This window comes from Scyliorhinus torazame, chromosome 16, assembly GCF_047496885.1.
Source record: "Scyliorhinus torazame isolate Kashiwa2021f chromosome 16, sScyTor2.1, whole genome shotgun sequence".
NCBI classification, from domain to species: Eukaryota; Metazoa; Chordata; class Chondrichthyes; order Carcharhiniformes; family Scyliorhinidae; genus Scyliorhinus; species Scyliorhinus torazame.
This window is the reverse complement of record NC_092722.1, coordinates 93,858,974-93,877,053: the sequence shown is the minus strand read 5'-3', so window position 1 is coordinate 93,877,053 and position 18,080 is coordinate 93,858,974. Positions and strand designations below refer to the sequence as shown.

The following is an 18,080-nucleotide window of genomic DNA, read 5'->3' as shown; positions in this document are numbered from 1 at the left end:
CGAAAAGTTCCAGAGATGTAGAGGAAAGGATTGCAAAGATGATTCTGGATAGGAGCAAAAGTAACAGGGTAGTTGTTATGAGGGACTTTAACTTTCCAAATATTGACCGGAAACGCTACAGTTCGAGTACTTTAGATGGGTCCGTTTTTGTCCAATGTGTGCAGGAGGGTTTCCTGACACAGTATGTAGATAGGCCAATGAGAGGCGAAGCCATATTGGATTTGGTACTAGGTAATGAACCAGGACAGGTGTTAGATTTGGAGGTAGGTGAGCACTTTGGTGATAGTGACCACAATTCGATTACGTTTACTTTAGTGGTGGAAAGGGTTAGGTATATACCGCAGGGCAAGAGTTATATCTGGGGGAAAGGCAATTATGATGTGATGAGGCAAGACTTAGGATGCATCGGATGGAGAGGAAAACTGCAGGGGATGGGCACAATGGAAATGTGGAGCTTGTTCAAGGAACAGCTACTGCGTGTCCTTGATAAGTATGTACCTGTCAGGCAGGTAGGAAGTGGTCGAGCGAGGGTACCGTGGTTTACTAAAGCAGTTGAAACACTTGTCAAGAGGAAGAAGGAGGCTTATGTAAAGATGAGACGTGAAGGTTCAGTTAGGGCACTCGAGAGTTACAATTTAGCTAGGAAGGACCTAAAGAGAGAGCTAAGAAGAGCCAGGAGGGGACATGAGAAGTCTTTGCCAGGTAGGATCAAGGATAACCCTAAAGCTTTCTATAGCTATGTCAGGAATAAAAGAATGACTAGGGTAAGAGTAGGGCCAGTCAAGGACAGTAGTGGGAAGTTGTGCGTGGAGTCCGAGGAGATAGGAGAGGTGCTGAATGAATATTTTTCCTCAGTATTCACACAGGAAAAAGACAATGTTGTCGAGGAGAATACTGAGATACAGGGTACTAGACTAGAAGGGCTTGAGGTTCATAACGAGGAGGTGTTAGCAATTCTGGAAAGTGTGAAAATAGATAAGTCCCCTGGGATTTATCCTAGGATTCTCTGGGAAGCTGGGGAGGAGATTGCTAAGCCTTTGGTTTTGATCTTTACGTCATCTTTGTCTACAGAAATAGTGCCAGAAGACTGGAGAATAGCAAATGTTGTCCCCTTGTTCAAGAAGGGGAGTAGAGACAACCCCGGTAAGTATAGACCAGTGAGCCTTACTTCTGTTGTGGGCAAAGTCTTGGAAAGGTTTAGAAGAGATAGGATGTATAATCATCTGGAAAGGAATAATTTAATTAGAGATAGTCAACACGGTTTTGTGAAGGGTAGATCGTGCCTCACAAACCTTATTGAGTTCTTTGAGAAGGTGACCAAACAGCTGGATGAGGGTAAAGCAGTTGATGTGGTGTATATGGATTTCAGTAAAGCGTTTGATAAGGTTCCCCACGGTATGCTATTGCAGAAAATATGGAGGCATGGGATTCAGGGTGACTTAGCAGTTTGGATCAGACATTGGCTAGCTGGAAGAAGACAAAGAGTGGTGGTTGATGGGAAATGTTCAGACTGGAGTCCAGTTACTAGTGGTGTATCACAAGGATCTGTTTTGGGGCCACTCCTGTTTGTCATTTTTATAAATGACCTGGAGGAGGGCGTAGAAGGATGGGTGAGTAAATTTGCAGATGACACTAAAGTCGGTGGAGTTGTGGACAGTGCGGAAGGATGTTACAAGTTACAGAGGGACATAGCTAAGCTGCAGAGCTGGGCTGAGAGGTGGCAAATGGAGTTTAATGCAGAAAAGTGTGAGGTGATTCATTTTGGAAGGAATAACAGGAAGACAGAGTACTGGGATAATGGTAAGATTCTTGGTAGTGTGGATGAGCAGAGAGGTCTCGGTGTCAATGTACATAGATCCCCGAAAGTTGCCACCCAGGTTGAGAGGGTTGTTAAGAAGGCGTACGGTGTGTTAGCTTTTATTGGTAGAGGGATTGAGTTTCGGAGCCATGAGGTCATGTTGCAGCTGTACAAAACTCTGGTGCGGCCGCATTTGGAGTATTGCGTGCAATTCTGGTCGCCGCATTATAGGAAGAATGTGGAAGCATTGGAAAGGGTGCAGAGGAGATTTACCAGAATGTTGCCTGGTATGGAGGGAGGATCTTATGAGGGAAGGCTGAGGGACTTGAGGCTGTTTTCGTAAGAGAGAAGAAGGTTAAGAGGTGACTTAATTGAGGCATACAAGATGATCAGAGGATTAGATAGGGTGGACAGTGAGAGCCATTTTCCTCGGATGGTGATAGCACGAGGGGACATAGCTTTAAATTGAGGGGAGATAAATATAGGACCGACGTCAGAGATAGGTTCTTTACTCAGAGAGTAGTAAGGGCGTGGAATGCCCTGCCTGCAACAGTAGTGGACTCGCCAACACTAAGGGCATTCAAATGGTCATTAGATAGATATATGGACGATAAGGGAATAGTGTAGATGGGCATTAGAGTGGTTTCACAGGTGGGCGCAACATCGGGGGTCGAAGGGCCTGTACTGCGCTGTAATGTTCTATGTTCTAAAGAGGCTGAAGGCAGACGTAGCCATGATACAGGAATCACACCTGAAGGTTGCGGATCAAACCAGGCTGAGGAAGGGATGGGTGGGGCAGGTTTTCCACTCAGGGCTGGACACGAAGAACAGGCGGTTGCAATCTTGGTGAATAAGCGGGTGGCATTTGAAGCGGTGGGTATTGTGGCGGATAAGGGGGGTCTTTATGTTATGGTGAGTGGCAGGCTGCAGGGGGCCCGGGTGGTGCTAGTGAATGTGTATGCTCCGAACTGGGACGATGCGGGGTTCATGAAGCGGATGCTGAGTCGGATTCCGGATCTGGAGTCATGTAGTTTGGTAATGGGGGGGGGGCGGTCAGTTCAATACGGTCCTGGACCCGACTCGGGACCGGTCTAGGTCGAGGTCGGGTAAGCGGCCGGCAGCGGCCAAGGTCATTCGGGGGTTCATGGACCACATGGGGGGAGTGGATCCGTGGAGATTTGCCAGGCCAAGGGCGAGGGAGTTTTCCTTCTTCTCCCATGTACACAAGGATTACTCGCGGATAGAATTTTTCATGCTAAGCAGGGCGCTGATCTCGAGGGTGGAGGGGGCGGAGTATTCTGCCATTGCGATCTCGGACCATGCCCCGCACCGGGTGGAGCTGGGGGTGGAGGAGGAGAGAGGCCAACGCCCGCTGTGTCGATTGGAAGTGGAACTACTGGCAGACGAGGAGGTCTGGTCCGGAGATGCATCCAGAGATATGTGGAGGCCAATGATAATGGGGAGGTGGCGGTGAGTGTGGTCTGGGAGGCGCTGAAGGCAGTGGTCACGGGGGAGTTAATCTCAATCAGGGCCCACAGGGAGGAGAGGGAGAGGATGGAGAGGGAGAGTTTGGTGGGGGAGATACTGAGGGTGGATAGGAGGTATGCGGAATCACCCGAGGAGGGGCTGCTGAAGGAGCGCCGGAGCCTCCAAACAGAGTTTGACTTGCTAACCACGGGGAAGGCTGAGGCCCAGTTGAGGAAGGTGCAGTGTATGAGTATGGGGAGAAGACAAGTCGGATGCTGGCGCATCAGCTGCGGAAGAGGGAGGCGGCTAGGGAGATTGCGGGAATTTGAGATGGTGGGGGGGGGGGGGGTACACGGTGCGGAGTCCAGCTAAAATAAACAAGGTCTTTAAGGACTTCTATGGTAAACTGTATGAGTCAGAACCCCCGGAGGGTGGGGAGGGGATGAGGCAGTTCCTGGACCAACTGAGGTTCCCAAAGGTGGAGGAAGGGTGGATAGAGGGACTGGGGGCCCCGATTAGGATGGAGGAGCTAGTTAAGGGGTTGGGGAGAATGCAGGTGGGTAAGGCCCCGGGGCCGGATGGGGTCCCCGTAGAGTTCTATAGGAAATTCTCGGAGGTGTTGGGCCCGCTGTTGTTGAGAACTTTTAACGAGGCTAAGGAAAAGGGTATCCTTCCCCCGACGATGTCGCAGGCTCTGATCTCGCTTATTCTCAAGCATGATAAGGACCGGCTGCAATGCGGCTGCTAGAGGCCGACTTCACTCCTTAATGTGGATGCCAAGCTGTTGGCCAAGATCTTGGCCACTAGGATTGAGGATTGTGTCCCAGGAGTGATTCATGAGGATCAAACGGGGTTTGTGAAGGGCAGGCAGCAGAATACGAATGTGCGGACGCCCCTGAATGTCATCATGATGCCCTCGGAGGGTGGGGACGCAGAAGTGGTGGTAGTAATGGACGCGGAGATGACCTTTGATCGGGTGGACTGGGAGGTGTTAGGCAGATTTAGATTTGGGGAGGAATTCATAGGGTGTGTCAAATTGTTGTACCAGGCCCCGGTAGCAAGTGTGTCGATGAACCGGCTGCGGTCAGGGTACTTTAGGTTATATCGTGGAACGAGGCAGGTGTGCCCTTTGTCCCCCCTGCTGTTTGCCTTGGCAATTGAGCTGCTGGCCATGGCGTTGAGGGAGTCCAGAAACTGGAGGGGGTTGGTTTGGGGGGGGAGAGGAGCACCGTGTTTTGCTGTATGCGGATGACCTGCTTCTGTATATTGCGGATCCGGTGGAGGGGATGGGGGAGGTCATGCAAGTTCTTAGGGATTTTGGAGACTTTTCGGGATACAAGCTAAATGTGGGAAAAAGTGAGCTTTTTGTGGTACATGTGTTGCTCTTATTAGCCTTAGTTTTATTAGCTTTAATTAATTGAGAGCCTTTTAATTTTAGACCTTTGCTCACGAGTCGCCAGGTATCTTTCTGATACCGCCACATGGTTCAAGTCCAAGTAATGATTAATAATGCAGCACACCGCTTAGTAAAAGTTAAATCAACAATCATTTATTATATACAGCAATAAATACTTATACAATAATCCTACTTCTAGACTACTACCTACCACTAAAGGCCAATACTTAACTTTGATGATGGCCCACCAGGTCAGGGCAATGAATGGTCTATCGAATTGGGTCTGGCCTGCGGGATTCAAAAAGGCTGGTACGGGTCATGGAGCACCTATCTGGTAGCGATCGCTGGAGTAAGACTTACTTGTTTCTTCGTCGAAGGGTCTCGAAGGTTGCGAGCAGGAGAAGAAGGGTCGATCTGAACTTGGCCCCTATCTTTATAGTTCCCAGGGGCTTCCCGCCTCTCGGGGCGGACCTTGACACTGGTTCCAAGTGATTGGACTTGGTCCCAATCACTTGGTTCGATATGCTCCAATAATGGGGCGATTCCTTGATCTGGGGGTGGTCGTCCACCTTTCTTTGTCTCAGCCACTGCTGGCGCCGAAAAGTCTGGATCGGCTTTATGTTGCTAATGTGTAGCAATTGTTCCCGGGGATGGCCGCTTAGTATGCAGATGGCTGGGTTGTTGTGTTGTTAATGGCTGCAGGTATCGGTCTGGGCCGACTTCCTCAGAGCCGAATACACTGTTTTGCCTACAGCTGTCCGTTTGAGTCCTGTTGGCTGATTTTCCCATCAGCCTTTTTCGTTCGCCATTTTAGATCGGGGTTTGACCATTCTAATCGGGAATCAGCCATTTTAGGTGGCTACATTGCGACGGGCCAGGAAGAGAGGTTGGCGGAGCTACACTCAAGATGGTGGAGAGGAGCTTTCGTTACTTGGGCATCCAGGTGGCCAAGAGCTGGGGGGTCTTGCACAAGCTCAACTTAGCATGGCTGGTGGGTCAGATGGAGGAGGACTTTAGGAGGTGGGACATGTTGCCACTCTCCCTGGCGGACAGGGTGCAGTCCGTAAAGATGACGGTCCTCCCTAGGTTCTTGTTCGTGTTCCAGTGCCTGCCCATTCTCATCCCCAAGTCCTTTTTCAAGTGGGTAAATAGGAGTATCATGGGATTTGTGTGGACAAATAAGATCCCGGGGGTTAAGAGACTGTTTTTGGAGCGCAGTCGGGGGGGGGGGGGGGGGGGGGGGGGGGGGTGTTGGTGCTGCCGAACCTGTGCAGCTATTACTGGCCAGCGAATGTGTCGATGATTATGAAATGGGGAATGGAGGGAGAGGGGGCGACGTGGAAACGGTTGGAGGCGGCGTCCTGTATAGATACTAGTTTGGGGGGACTGGTGACGGCACCGTTGCCGCTTCCGCTGACGCGGTATACCACGAGCCCAGTGGTGGCGGTGACACTGAGGATTTGGGGGCAGTGGGGACGGCATGGGGGGAGGTAGGGGCCTCAGTTTGGACCCTGATACAGAACAACCACAGGTTTGTTCCAGGTAGGATAGACGGTGGGTTCCTAGGCTGGCACAGGGCGGGAATCAGAAGGATGGGGGATTTGTTTATCGATGGGACTTTTGCCAGTCTGAGGGCGCTGGAGGAGAAATTTGGGCTACTCCCGGAAATACCAAAGGTACATGCAGGTTCAGGCATTTGTGAAAAAACAGGTGGGGGCATTTCCGCTGCTGCCTGCCCAGAGGATACAGGACAGGGTGGTCTCGGGGGTGTGGGTGGGGGATGGCAAAGTATCGGACATATACCAGGAGCTGCAGGAGGCGGAGGAGGCTCGGTGGAAGAACTGAAGGGCAAATGGGAGGAGGTGCTGGGGGAGGAGCTGGATGAGGGCCTGTGGGCTGATGCCCTGGGCAGGGTCAATTCCTCCTCATCTTGCGCCAGGTTAGCCTAATACAGTTTAAAGTGGTGCAACGTGAGCATATGACAAGGGCGAGAATGAGTAGGTTTTTTGGGGTAGAGGACAGGTGCGTGAGGTGTTCATTGAGCCCAGCAAACCATGCCCATATGTTCTGGACATGCCCGGCGGTTAAGGAATTTTGGAAGGGCTTTGCAAAGGCTACGTCCAAGGTCTTGGACACTCGGGTGAAACCGAGCTGGGGGATCGCGATATTTGGGGTATTGGATGATCCGGGAGTGCAGGAGTCGAAAGAGGCCGGAGTCTTGGCCTTTGCCTCCTTGGTAGCCCAGAGAAGGCTCTCGTTAATGTGGAGGGACGCGAAACCCGCAAGCGTGGAGGCTTGGGTCAATGACATGGCGGGGTTTCTCAGGTTGCGAGGGTCAGTGCAGGTGTTCTCCGGGCGGTACCTGCTCCTCTACAGATTGTTGTATCATCTGCAAACTTCAGTTCCTGACCCCCGAGGTACATCACTAGTCACCGGATGCCATCCTGAAAAAGACCCCTTTACCCCCACTCTCTGCCTTCTGCCAGTCAGTCAATCCTTTATCCATGCCAGGATCTTATCCTTAACACCAATTAAGTTGGCCAATTAACGCTGAATAGTGTTGCTGGCCTTGCTAGGCTGAGCGCCAGTTCCCGCTCGCTACCACACTTAGAAATCTTTCTGGAGAATCACGCCCTTTGTATAAACTCACCCATTCAGGCCCACTCCTCCTTTGTGTGAATGCCCCCCGCCCCCCAACCATCACACCCTATCCTCCTAACACACTTTGTGTAAATCCCCCTCCATCAGCCCCACTCCTCCTCACACTTTGTGTAAATCCGCCCCCTCCTCCTCACACACTTTGCGCGTCTAAGAGCTGGAGAGGAGTTTGGGATTTTAACCTCACACATTGCTGAACGCGAGTTGCTGGGTTGAAAAAGCAAAGAGCGACTTCCGGGTGCGGCTATGCAGAGCTAGGTCGCATATTCGGTAGCTCCCGCTTGGAACGGACTTTTGGGCTCTTTTACAGGGCCCCCACGGCATTTGTTTGACATTTCCCGGTGTGGGAAGAAGACTGCAGCATTCCCCTGACAGTGTCCCCCAGGAATGTTATGTCTTTTGGCTACCAGACCCGGCAGAAACAGTAAAAGATTTGGCTGCAACAGGATAAACAGGGCCTCTTCCAGCATGCAGGCAGGGGAAGGGCAAGCTTAAAGCTGCAATCTGACTTGACTCTATCAAAGGTGAATTCTAGCAGCAGAGGGAACAACCGTGAAAAGATCTACCAAGGCCATTGAAGAAGCAGGGACGAGGCTTCCGGTGGCGGCCATGGAGGAGTAGGTCGCGCATTCGGCAGCTCCCATCTGGAACGAACTCCCAGACCTTTTTCAGGAGTTTCCATAGACTTTTTGGGGCAGACTGGTGAAGCAAACACTGCCAAAAGGATTCCCTCTCGACTTCCGGTTGCGGCTATGCGGATCTAAGCCGCACGATTCGGCAGCTCCCGCTACCACGGACTTTCGGACTCGTTAGAGGAGCCCCAACGGAACTTTTTTTTTTTTCACGCAGCCCGTGGGGAAGGGAAGAGAGAGGTCCCCCTCCAACTTCTATGAAATGGACCAGAAGTGTAACGGCCAAAGGAGCGGCACTGGAGCAACGGGAGAAGCGAGGGGAAGAAAACAAAATGGCGGCGGCCAGGGACAAAGGGGAGCTGCAGGAGTTCATCAAGCGCTGCTTCGAGGAGCAGCGCGGGGAGATGCGCAAGGAGATGTTGCCGCCTATGCTTTCGGCAATTGAAGGACTCGGGATCACCCAGAAGGCCCACGAAGCTAAGATCCAGGAGGTACAGAAAAGAGTCAGTCAGAACGAGGACGAGCTCGTGGGCCTGGCGGTGAGAGTGGAGCAGAACGAGGCGCTACACAAGAGGTGGGCGGGAAGACTCGAAGACCTGGAGAACAGGTCGAGGAGAAAGAATCTGCGAATCCTGGGTCTCCCTGAGGGAGTTGAGGGGGCTGATGCCGGGGCATACGCGAGCACGATGCACGAGGCGATGATGGGCACGAAGGCCCCTTCGAAGCCGCTGGAGTTGGACGGGGCACATCGGGTGCTGGCGAAGAAGCCCCAGGCAAATGAGCCGCCAAGGGCGATGGTGGTGAGGTTCCACCGGTTCACGGACAGAGAGTGGGTCCTGAGATGGGCCAAGAAGGAGCGGAGCAGTAAGTGGGACAATGCAGAGTTACGAATATACCCGGACTGGAGCACGGAGGTTGCAAAGCAGAGAGCGGGTTTCAACCGGGCCAAAGCGGCGTTGTACCGGAAAGAAGTGAAATTCGGAATGCTGCAGCCAGCGCGACTGTGGGTCACATACAAGGGCCAACACTATTACTTTGAAACGCCTGAAGAGGTGTGGACCTTTGTACAAGCCGAAAAGTTGGACTCTAACTAAGGGTTTGTGAGGGTGGGGAGGATGTTTTGGGGTTTGATATGTGATGGTTGTTGTATATAGGGGGTCAATCACGCGCAGGAAATGTTACATGGGCTGGGGGAGAGGGACAAGGCCGCGTAAGGAGCTGCGCCAGAGGGAGCGGAGCGGGCTTTGGAAAGGCGGGAAGGGGAACGAAGGAATGCAGATGGATTGGGAGACTCCCACGCGGGGAGGTCAATGGGACGGCTGGGGAAGCGGGGGTCAGCAGGCGTCACCTGACTTACGGGAGTGACAAGGGGGGAGCAAAAAAGCTAGACAGGGGTCTAGCGGGGGGGAGGGGAGGGCGGAAAGGGGGGGGGGAAAGGGTTGCTGCTGCACGGGCCGAAAGGGAATGGGACACAGAAGAGGTGGCCGGGACGGGGGTCCTCCTCTGGGGGACTGGAGGGTGAGGGAGGCGTGGACACGGGACTGGCCCGGAAAAGGAGATGGCTAGTCGGCCGGGCGTGGGGGGGTGAGAGCCCCTCCAATCCGGCTGATAACGTGGAATGTGAGGGGCCTGAATGGGCCGGTGAAGAGGGCTCGAGTGTTCGCGCACTTAAAGGGACTGAAGGCGGACGTGGCCATGCTCCAAGAGACACACCTGAAGGTGGCGGACCAGGTCAGGCTAAGAAAGGGATGAGTAGGACAGGTATTCCACTCGGGACTGGACGGGAAGAATAGAGGGGTGGCAATATTGGTGGGAAAGCGGGTGTCATTTGAGGCCAAGACTATTGTAGCGGACAATGGAGGGCGATATGTAATGGTGAGCAGTAGGCTGCAAGGGACGTGGGTGGTGTTGGTAAACGTATACGCCCCGAACTGGGATGATGCAGGATTCATGAAGCGCATGTTGGGGCGCATTCCGGACCTGGAGATAGGAGGCCTGATAATGGGAGGGGACTTCAATACAGTGCTGGATCCAGCACTGGACCGCTCCAAATCAAGGACTGGAAAGAGGCCAAGGTACTTAGGGGGTTTATGGATCAGATGGGGGGAGTGGACCCATGGCGGTTTGCAAGGCCGCAGGCCAGGGAATTTTCTTTCTTCTCCCATGTACACAAAGCCTACTCCCGGATAGATTTTTTTGTTCTGGGTAGGGCGCTCATCCCGAGGGTGGAGGGGACGGAGTATTCGGCTATAGCCGTTTCGGACCATGCCCCGCACTGAGTGGAACTGGAGCTGGGAGAGGAGAGGGACCAACGCCCGTTGTGGTGGCTGGATGTGGGACTGCTGGCGGACGAGGTGGTGTGTGGGAAGGTGAGGGGGTGTATCGAAAGGTATTTGGAGGCCAACGACAACGGGGTGGTGCGGGTGGGGGTGGTATGGGAGGCGTTGAAGGCGGTGATCACGGGAGAGCTAATTTCCATTAGGGCTCATAGGGAGAAGACAGAGGGTGTGGAAAAGGAGAGGTTAGTGGGGGAGATTTTGAGAGTGGACAGGAGATACGCAGATGCCCCGGAGGAAAGATTACTTGGGGAAAGACGACGGCTCCAGACGGAGTTTGACCTGTTGACCACAGGGAAGGCGGAGGCACAGTGGAGGAAAGCGCAGGGGGCGACCTACGAGTATGGGGAAAAGGCTAGTCGGATGCTGGCACACCAGCTCCGTAAGAGGATGGCAGCGAGGGAAATAGGGGTGTCAAAGATGGAAGGGGAGCCACGGTTCGGAGTGCGACGAAAATAAACGAGGTATTCAAGGCCTTTTATGAAGAGCTGTACAGATCCCAGCCCCCAGCGGGGATGAGACGATTCCTAGATCAGCTGAGATTCCCGAGGGTGGAGGAGCAAGAGGTGGCTGGTTTGGGGGCACCAATTGGGTTGGAGGAGCTGAGCAAGGGTTTGGGGAGCATGCAGGCGGGGAAGGCCCCGGGACCGGACGGATTCCCGGTGGAGTTCTACAGGAAGTACGCAGACCTGTTGGCCCCGCTACTGGTGAGGACCTTTAATGAGGCAAGAGAGGAGGGGACCCTGCCCCCGACAATGTCGGAAGCGACAATTTGTTTGATCCTAAAGCGGGACAAGGACCCACTGCAATGTGGATCGTACAGGCCGATCTCGCTCCTCAATGTGGGTGCAAAGTTGCTGGCAAAAGTGCTGGCCACGAGGATCGAGGACAGTGTCCCGGGGGTAATCCACGAGGACCAGACGGGATTTGTAACGGGCAGGCAACTAAACACCAATGTGCAGCGGGCTCTTAAACGTGATAATGAGATCAGGGGAAACCACCGGTTTGTCCCGGGGAAGATGGACGGGGGGTTCCAGAGCTGGCATCGGGCGGGGATTGGAAGAATGGGGGACCTGTTCATCGACGGGACGTTTGCGAGCCTAGGGGCACTGGAGGAGAAGTTCGAGTTACCCCCGGGAAATGCCTTTAGATATATGCAGGTGAGGGCCTTTGTGAGGCGACAGGTGAGGGAATTCCCGTTGCTCCCGGCACAAGAAGTTCAAGATAGGGTGATCTCGGGTGTATGGGTCGGGGAGGGCAAGGTGTCGGAAACACACCAGGAGTTGAAAGAAGAGGGGGCAGCGCTGGTAGAAGAGTTGAAGGGTAAATGGGAGGAGGAGCTGGGGGAGGAGATCGAGGAAGGTCTGTGGGCTGATGCCCTAGGTAGGGTTAATTCCTCCTCGTGTGCCAGGCTCAGCCTGATACAATTTAAGGTGGTCCACAGAGCGCACTTGACGGGGGCGAGGTTGAGTAGGTTCTTTGGGGTAGAGGACAGATGTGGAAGGAGGACAGATGTGGAAGGTGCTCAGGGAGCCTGGCGAACCATGTCCATATGTTTTGGTCATGCCCGGCACTGGAGGGGTTCTGGAGAGGAGTGGCGGGAGCAATATCTCAGGTGGTGAAACTCCGGGTCAAGCCAAGCTTGGGGCTAGCAATATTTGGAGTAGTGGACGAACCGAGAGTGCAGGAGGCGAAAGAGGCCGGCATTCTGGCCTTTGCGTCCCTAGTAGCCCGGCGAAGGATCTTGCTAATGTGGAAGGAGGCGAAGCCCCCCAGCCTGGAGGCATGGATAAATGATATGGCTGGGTTCATAATGTTGGAGAGGATTAAGTTTGCCTTGAGAGGGTCTGCGCAGGGATTCTACAGGCGGTGGCAACCGTTCCTAGACTATCTCGCGGAGCGTTGGAGGAAGGTCGGTCAGCAGCAGCAGCAACCTTGGGGGGGGGGGGGGGGCGGGTGGAGGGGATGTCCTGGGAGGGGGGGGGGGGGAGGGGGGACTGCCTGGGAGGGTGGATGAGCAAGAGATAACATGAAGGGTTGGGGAAACTGGCACGTATGGGTGAGGGCCAGTGTACAAAGCTGTGTAAATATATCATTTTGCCATGTATATATCTTGCTCTGCGCAATTTCTCGTTTTTTTTGTTACGGGTGGGGGGGTTCTTGTTTGTAAGGGAGAAAAAGTGTGTTAAAAAAACTTTAATAAATATATATATATTTTTTTAAACGTGATAATGATGCCATCGGAGGAGGGAGAGGCGGAGATAGTGGCAGCTATGGACGCGGAGAAGGCCTTTGACCGAGTAGAGTGGGAGTATCTCTGGGAGGTGCTGCGTAGGTTTGGGTTCGGGTAGGGTTTATCAATTGGGTTAAGCTCCTTTACAGAGCCCCGATGGCGAGTGTAGTGACGAACCGGCGGAGGTCGGAGTACTTGCGGCTGTACCGAGGGTCGAGGCAGGGGTGAATTATTGTTTGTCAGGGAGAAAAATTGTGTTAAAAAACTTTAATAAATATATTTTAAAAAAAAGAAAAAGCAAAGAGCAGCCTGGAGATCAGTGTTTCTGTGAAGGGCGGGATTAAGAGCGCTCTGTCCCTTTAAGAGCCAGTCATGTGACTGAGCCTGGCCCTTTAATTGGATCACGTGAGTATCAGAGGCCGCGAGAAGAGAAACGGAGAAATGGTGAGTGTAATAAAGAGAAATAAAATAATAGACAAACACAAAGAGAGTGAGTGAGTGAGAGACAGAGACAGAGAGTGAGGGAGAGACAGAGAGTGAGGCCCCGGCTTGTTCCAATAGATCCTGTTCCAGCGGATACGATCCAGGCGGGTCGGGGAAGGTCTCCCACACTTAATGGACACTGTGAATTGAAGAATAATCCAGTGTGGGGGAAATTGCTGAGGGATTGAGAGATTATCCTGAGGATTGTATCATGGGGAATAAGGTGTTTTGGACTGGGACCTGGAGTGGGTACTGGGAATTGGAGTGGGGGCAGGGTACTGGGACGTGGAGTGGGGGCAGGGTACTGGGACGTGGAGTGGGGGCAGGGTACTGGGACTTGGAGTGGGGGCAGGGTACTGGGACTTGGAGTGGGGGCAGGGTACTGGGACGTGGAGTGGGGGCAGGGTACTGGGACGTGGAGTGGGGGCAGGGTACTGGGACGTGGAGTGGGGGCAGGGTACTGGGACTTGGAGTGGGGGCAGGGTACTGGGACGTGGAGTGGGGGCAGGGTACTGGGACGTGGAGTGGGGGCAGGGTACTGGGACGTGGAGTGGGGGCAGGGTACTGGGACGTGGAGTGGGGGCAGGGTACTGGGACTTGGAGTGGGGGCAGGGTACTGGGACTTGGAGTGGGGGCAGGGTACTGGGACTTGGAGTGGGGGCAGGGTACTGGGACTTGGAGTGGGGGCAGGGTACTGGGACGTGGAGTGGGGGCAGGGTACTGGGACTTGGAGTGGGGGCAGGGTACTGGGACTTGGAGTGGGGGCAGGGTACTGGGACGTGGAGTGGGGGCAGGGTACTGGGACGTGGAGTGGGGGCAGGGTACTGGGACGTGGAGTGGGGGCAGGGTACTGGGACTTGGAGTGGGGGCAGGGTACTGGGACTTGGAGTGGGGGCAGGGTACTGGGACTTGGAGTGGGGGCAGGGTACTGGGACTTGGAGTGGGGGCAGGGTACTGGGACTTGGAGTGGGGGCAGGGTACTGGGACTTGGACTGGGGGCAGGGTACTGGGACTTGGAGTGGGGGCAGGGTACTGGGACTTGGACTGGGGGCAGGGTACTGGGACTTGGACTGGGGGCAGGGTACTGGGACTTGGACTGGGGGCAGGGTACTGGGACTTGGACTGGGGGCAGGGTACTGGGACTTGGAGTGGGGGCAGGGTACTGGGACTTGGAGTGGGGGCAGGGTACTGGGACAGGGTACTGGGACAGGGTACTGGGACAGGGTACTGGGACAGGGTACTGGGACAGGGTACTGGGACTTGGAACTGGGACTTGGAACTGGGACTTGGAACTGGGACTTGGAACTGGGACTTGGAACTGGGACTTGGAACTGGGACTTGGAACTGGGACTTGGAACTGGGACTTGGAGTGGGGACAGGGACTGGGACATGGAGTGGGGACAGTTACAGGGTATTGGGACAGTGTTCAATTCTGGTCACCACACTACCAGAAGGATGTGGGATGTGGAGGCTTTAGAGAGGGTGCAGAAGAGATTTACCAGAATGTTGCCTGGTATGGAGGGCATTAGCAATGAGGAGCGGTTGAGTAAACTCTGTTTGTTCTCACTGGAACGACGGAGGTTGAGGGGTGATCTGATAGAGGTCTACAAAATTATGAGGGGCATAAGACAGAGTGGATAGTCAGGCTTTTCCCCAGGGTAGAGGGGCATAGGTTTAAGGTGTGAGGGGCAAGGTTTAGAGTAGATGTACGAGGCAAGTTTTTTTACACTGGGTAGCGGGTGCCTGGAACTCGCTACCGAAGGAGGTGGTGGAAGCAGGGACGATAGTGGCATTTAAGGGGCATCTTGACAAATACATGAATCTGATGGGAATAGAGGGATACGGACCCAGGAAGTGTAGAAGATTGTAGTTTAGTCGGGCAGCATGGTCGGCACGGGCCTGAAGGGCCGAAGGGCCTATTCCTGTGCTGTACTTTTCTTTGTTTGTTCTTTGTTCTTTGTTTGGAGTGGGGACAGTTACAGGGTACTGGGACATGGAGTGGGGACAGGGACATGGAGTAGGGACAGGGGAATGGGACATGGAGTGGGGACAGGGACATGGGTACTGGGACTTGGAGTGGGGTCAGGGACTGGGACTTGGAGAGGGGCAGCGACAGGGTACTGGGACTTGGAGTGGGGGCAGGGACTGGGACTGGGACTTGGAATGGGGATAGGGACTGGGACATGGAGAGGGGACTGGGAGTGGGACAGGGGACTGGGATTTGGATTGGGAAAGCTGTTCTGGGTTGGGAAAACGGCCTTGGGCTCGGACAGCCGCCCTTGGTGAGAATGTTGACCAGCCGTGGGCAATTTAATCAAACTATCATTCCTGCCCTGTGTTCCTCGGGATTTATTATTCCACATATCCAGGCTGCAAGTTGCTTTTTTAATTTAAAAATAAATAAAATTAAGTATTCAATTATAGGCCAGGCTGGAGACAGAGGCAGGTGCCCCCCTCCCCATCCTTAAAGGGGTCTCGGTGAATGAGTTAGTTTTTTTACACAACAATTCATTATTTGACTGATTCCAGCCTTTTAATAATAATAGTCTTTATTATTGTCACAAGTAGGCTTATGTTAAGACTGTAGAGAAGTTACTGTGAAAAGCCCCTAGTTGCCCCTGTCCCCACTCCATGTCTCAGTACCCTGTCCTAGTTGCCATAGCCCCGGCGTCTGTTCAAGTACACAGGGAGAATTCAGAATATCCAATTCACCTAACAGCATGTTTTTCGGGACTTGTGGGTGGAAACCGGAGCACCCGGAGGAAACCCACACAGACACGATGAGAATGTGCAGAGTCCACGCAGACAGTGACGCAAGCTGGGAATCGAACCTGGGACCCTGGAGCTGTGAAGCAACAGTGCTCCCACTGTGCAACTGTGCTGCCCATTTAGTTCCAGATTGTTAAGCAGATCATGGTTTACAAGATTATGAGCGGCTTGGACAGGGTGGATAGGGCCTGTTCCTCTTAGTTGAAGGGTCAGTTATGAGGGGACACAAGTTCAAGGTGAGGGACAGGAGGTTTAAGGAGGATTTGAGGATAAATGTTTTAGAGGTTGGTGAATGTCTGGACTACACTGCCTGGGAGGGTGGTAGAGGTGGGTTGCCTCACATCCTTTGAAAAAGTTCCTGGATGAACACTTGGCACATCATAACATTCAAGGCTATGGGGTTAGGTAGACAGGTCAGGTGTTTTTCATATATCGGTGGAGACTCATGGGCCGAAGGGTCTGTTCTGCATTATTATTCTGTGATTCGGTGAATTCAAATTCTCAAACAGCAAAACTAGGATTTGAACTTGCATATAATTGATTTGAATGCTTCATTGTTGTCCAATAAGGTAACTAAGTGCCAAGTATGCCTAATAGGTGACTGAGTGGGAGCAGGAAATGCTGTAGCTTTAGCAGGTGATGCCCAGTTGGATCGGAATGAAGCTAGATAGATTCACCATGTCTCTTTCGTTTGGCTGCAGTTACAGCTGTAATTTAAGGAATTCAAAGGGATTTATGTTCTGTCAAGCCAAAGACCTTTTAAGTTGGGTTTCTTCATATTACTTTGTTCGACACAACTGAAATAATCTGCGGGTGAGAAATATTGCGGAAGTGGTGGGAGGGATCCGGAGCTGATTATCAGCCTATTTTATCGTGTTCTGAATGCTCCTTCTGTGGTCAACAAATCCTGGCATTGGACTTAAACCTGGAGCTTCTGGTCCAGAGATAGGACACTACCACTGTGCCAAAGACCTCTGCAGCCCTTCTCCTACTTTCAAGCATTAGCTGTATATTAATCTTGCCATGTAGTTGTCTTGCAGGCGGTTCAATGTCTTAGATTTCTGATTGTTTCTGGTGTTTATCCGAAGTGTTAGGAATTCAATTCATGATGACTATATGTGCTATGTAAGTCTGAAGCCTATGGACATTGTAACTTTTAAGGGACAGGATTTTCCAACATTGGTTACTGCCAAGTAAAAGGTGGGACCCTATGGGAGTGTGCTGATAGGCCACCCAGGTCAGTTCAAGAGTTGGTGAAGAGCAGGTCAAGGGTCAGTGAATTTTAGTCAGTCAGGCAGTCATCTTCAGGGAAACCAGACAGAGAAGACAAGGCAGAACTTCCAGTTAAATTAAAATAAAGAAGGAGTTGCAGTTAACAGATCGTTGCATGGAAAATCTGCCCTGGATTGGAAACCCTCATGAGAAAGACGAAGTGGATTCAAATAAATGAATAGATGGCAAAGAAAATGTGACAAATGGGTATATAAAAAGGTTCGGAAACAATCAGAAGGCTGGGAAATTCCAAGGTTAAATTATCCAGGAATTCATTCCACTGACACACAAATATCAGGTTAGGGATGGAGCACAATGGCACAGTGGTTAGCACTGTTGCTGCACAGTGCCAGGAAGCCGGGTTCAATTCCAGTCATTGGTCCCCGGTTTACACTTTCTCACCATGTCTGTGTGGGTTTCTTCCGGTCCTACGGTTTCCTACCACAATCCAAAGATGTGCAGGTTAGGAGGCCAGGTTAAATTGCCTAAAGATTAGGTGGGGTTACGGGGATAGGGCGGGGGAGTAGGCCCACGTGTGGTGCTCTTTTGGAGGGTCAGTGCAGACTCAATCAACCAAATGGCTTTCTGCACCGCGATGATTCTATGAGCCACGAAGGGATACAATCAATCAACTCGTATTGTGTAATTACTTTGCTTCAGTAATTACTATGGAAACAAACAGGACATGCATAACATGTGAGGAAAAGATCAAAAAGATACAATGAACATTTTTGATAGAATTACCATAATATTTGATAAACTAGTCAAACGTGGAGATAATGAAATGTTGGGTCAGATGGATTGCCCCCCTGCAAATATTGGAAAGGCTATGGGCCCTGATAATATACCGATAATAGTACCAAGACCTGTGCTCCAGAACTTGCCGCGCCCCTAGCCAAACTGTTCCAATACAGCTCTCACGCTGGCATCCAGTGATGTGGAAATTTGCCAAAGTATGTCCTGTACACACAAAGCAGGACAAATCCAACTCTCCAATTACCACCCCATCAGTCTACTATCGATCACCAACAAAATG

The 18,080-nt window shown here is 52.5% G+C and overlaps 1 protein-coding gene across 3 annotated transcripts in view; it reads left to right on the top strand.

Annotated features, from left to right (window-relative positions):
- The first annotated feature begins 12,873 nt into the window (after window positions 1–12,873).
- The window catches only part of vps26a (VPS26, retromer complex component A), a 239,827-nt gene continuing 234,620 nt past the window's right edge, over window positions 12,874–18,080 (top strand). For 2 of the 3 annotated variants that reach the window (XM_072478757.1, XM_072478754.1), the window contains exon 1: window positions 12,874–12,964. In XM_072478757.1, the coding sequence (XP_072334858.1) occupies window positions 12,962–12,964 (3 nt within the window). In that variant the 5' untranslated portion in view covers window positions 12,874–12,961. The remainder of the gene's footprint in view (window positions 12,965–18,080) is intronic. The other variant, XM_072478756.1, reaches the window with a different exon arrangement.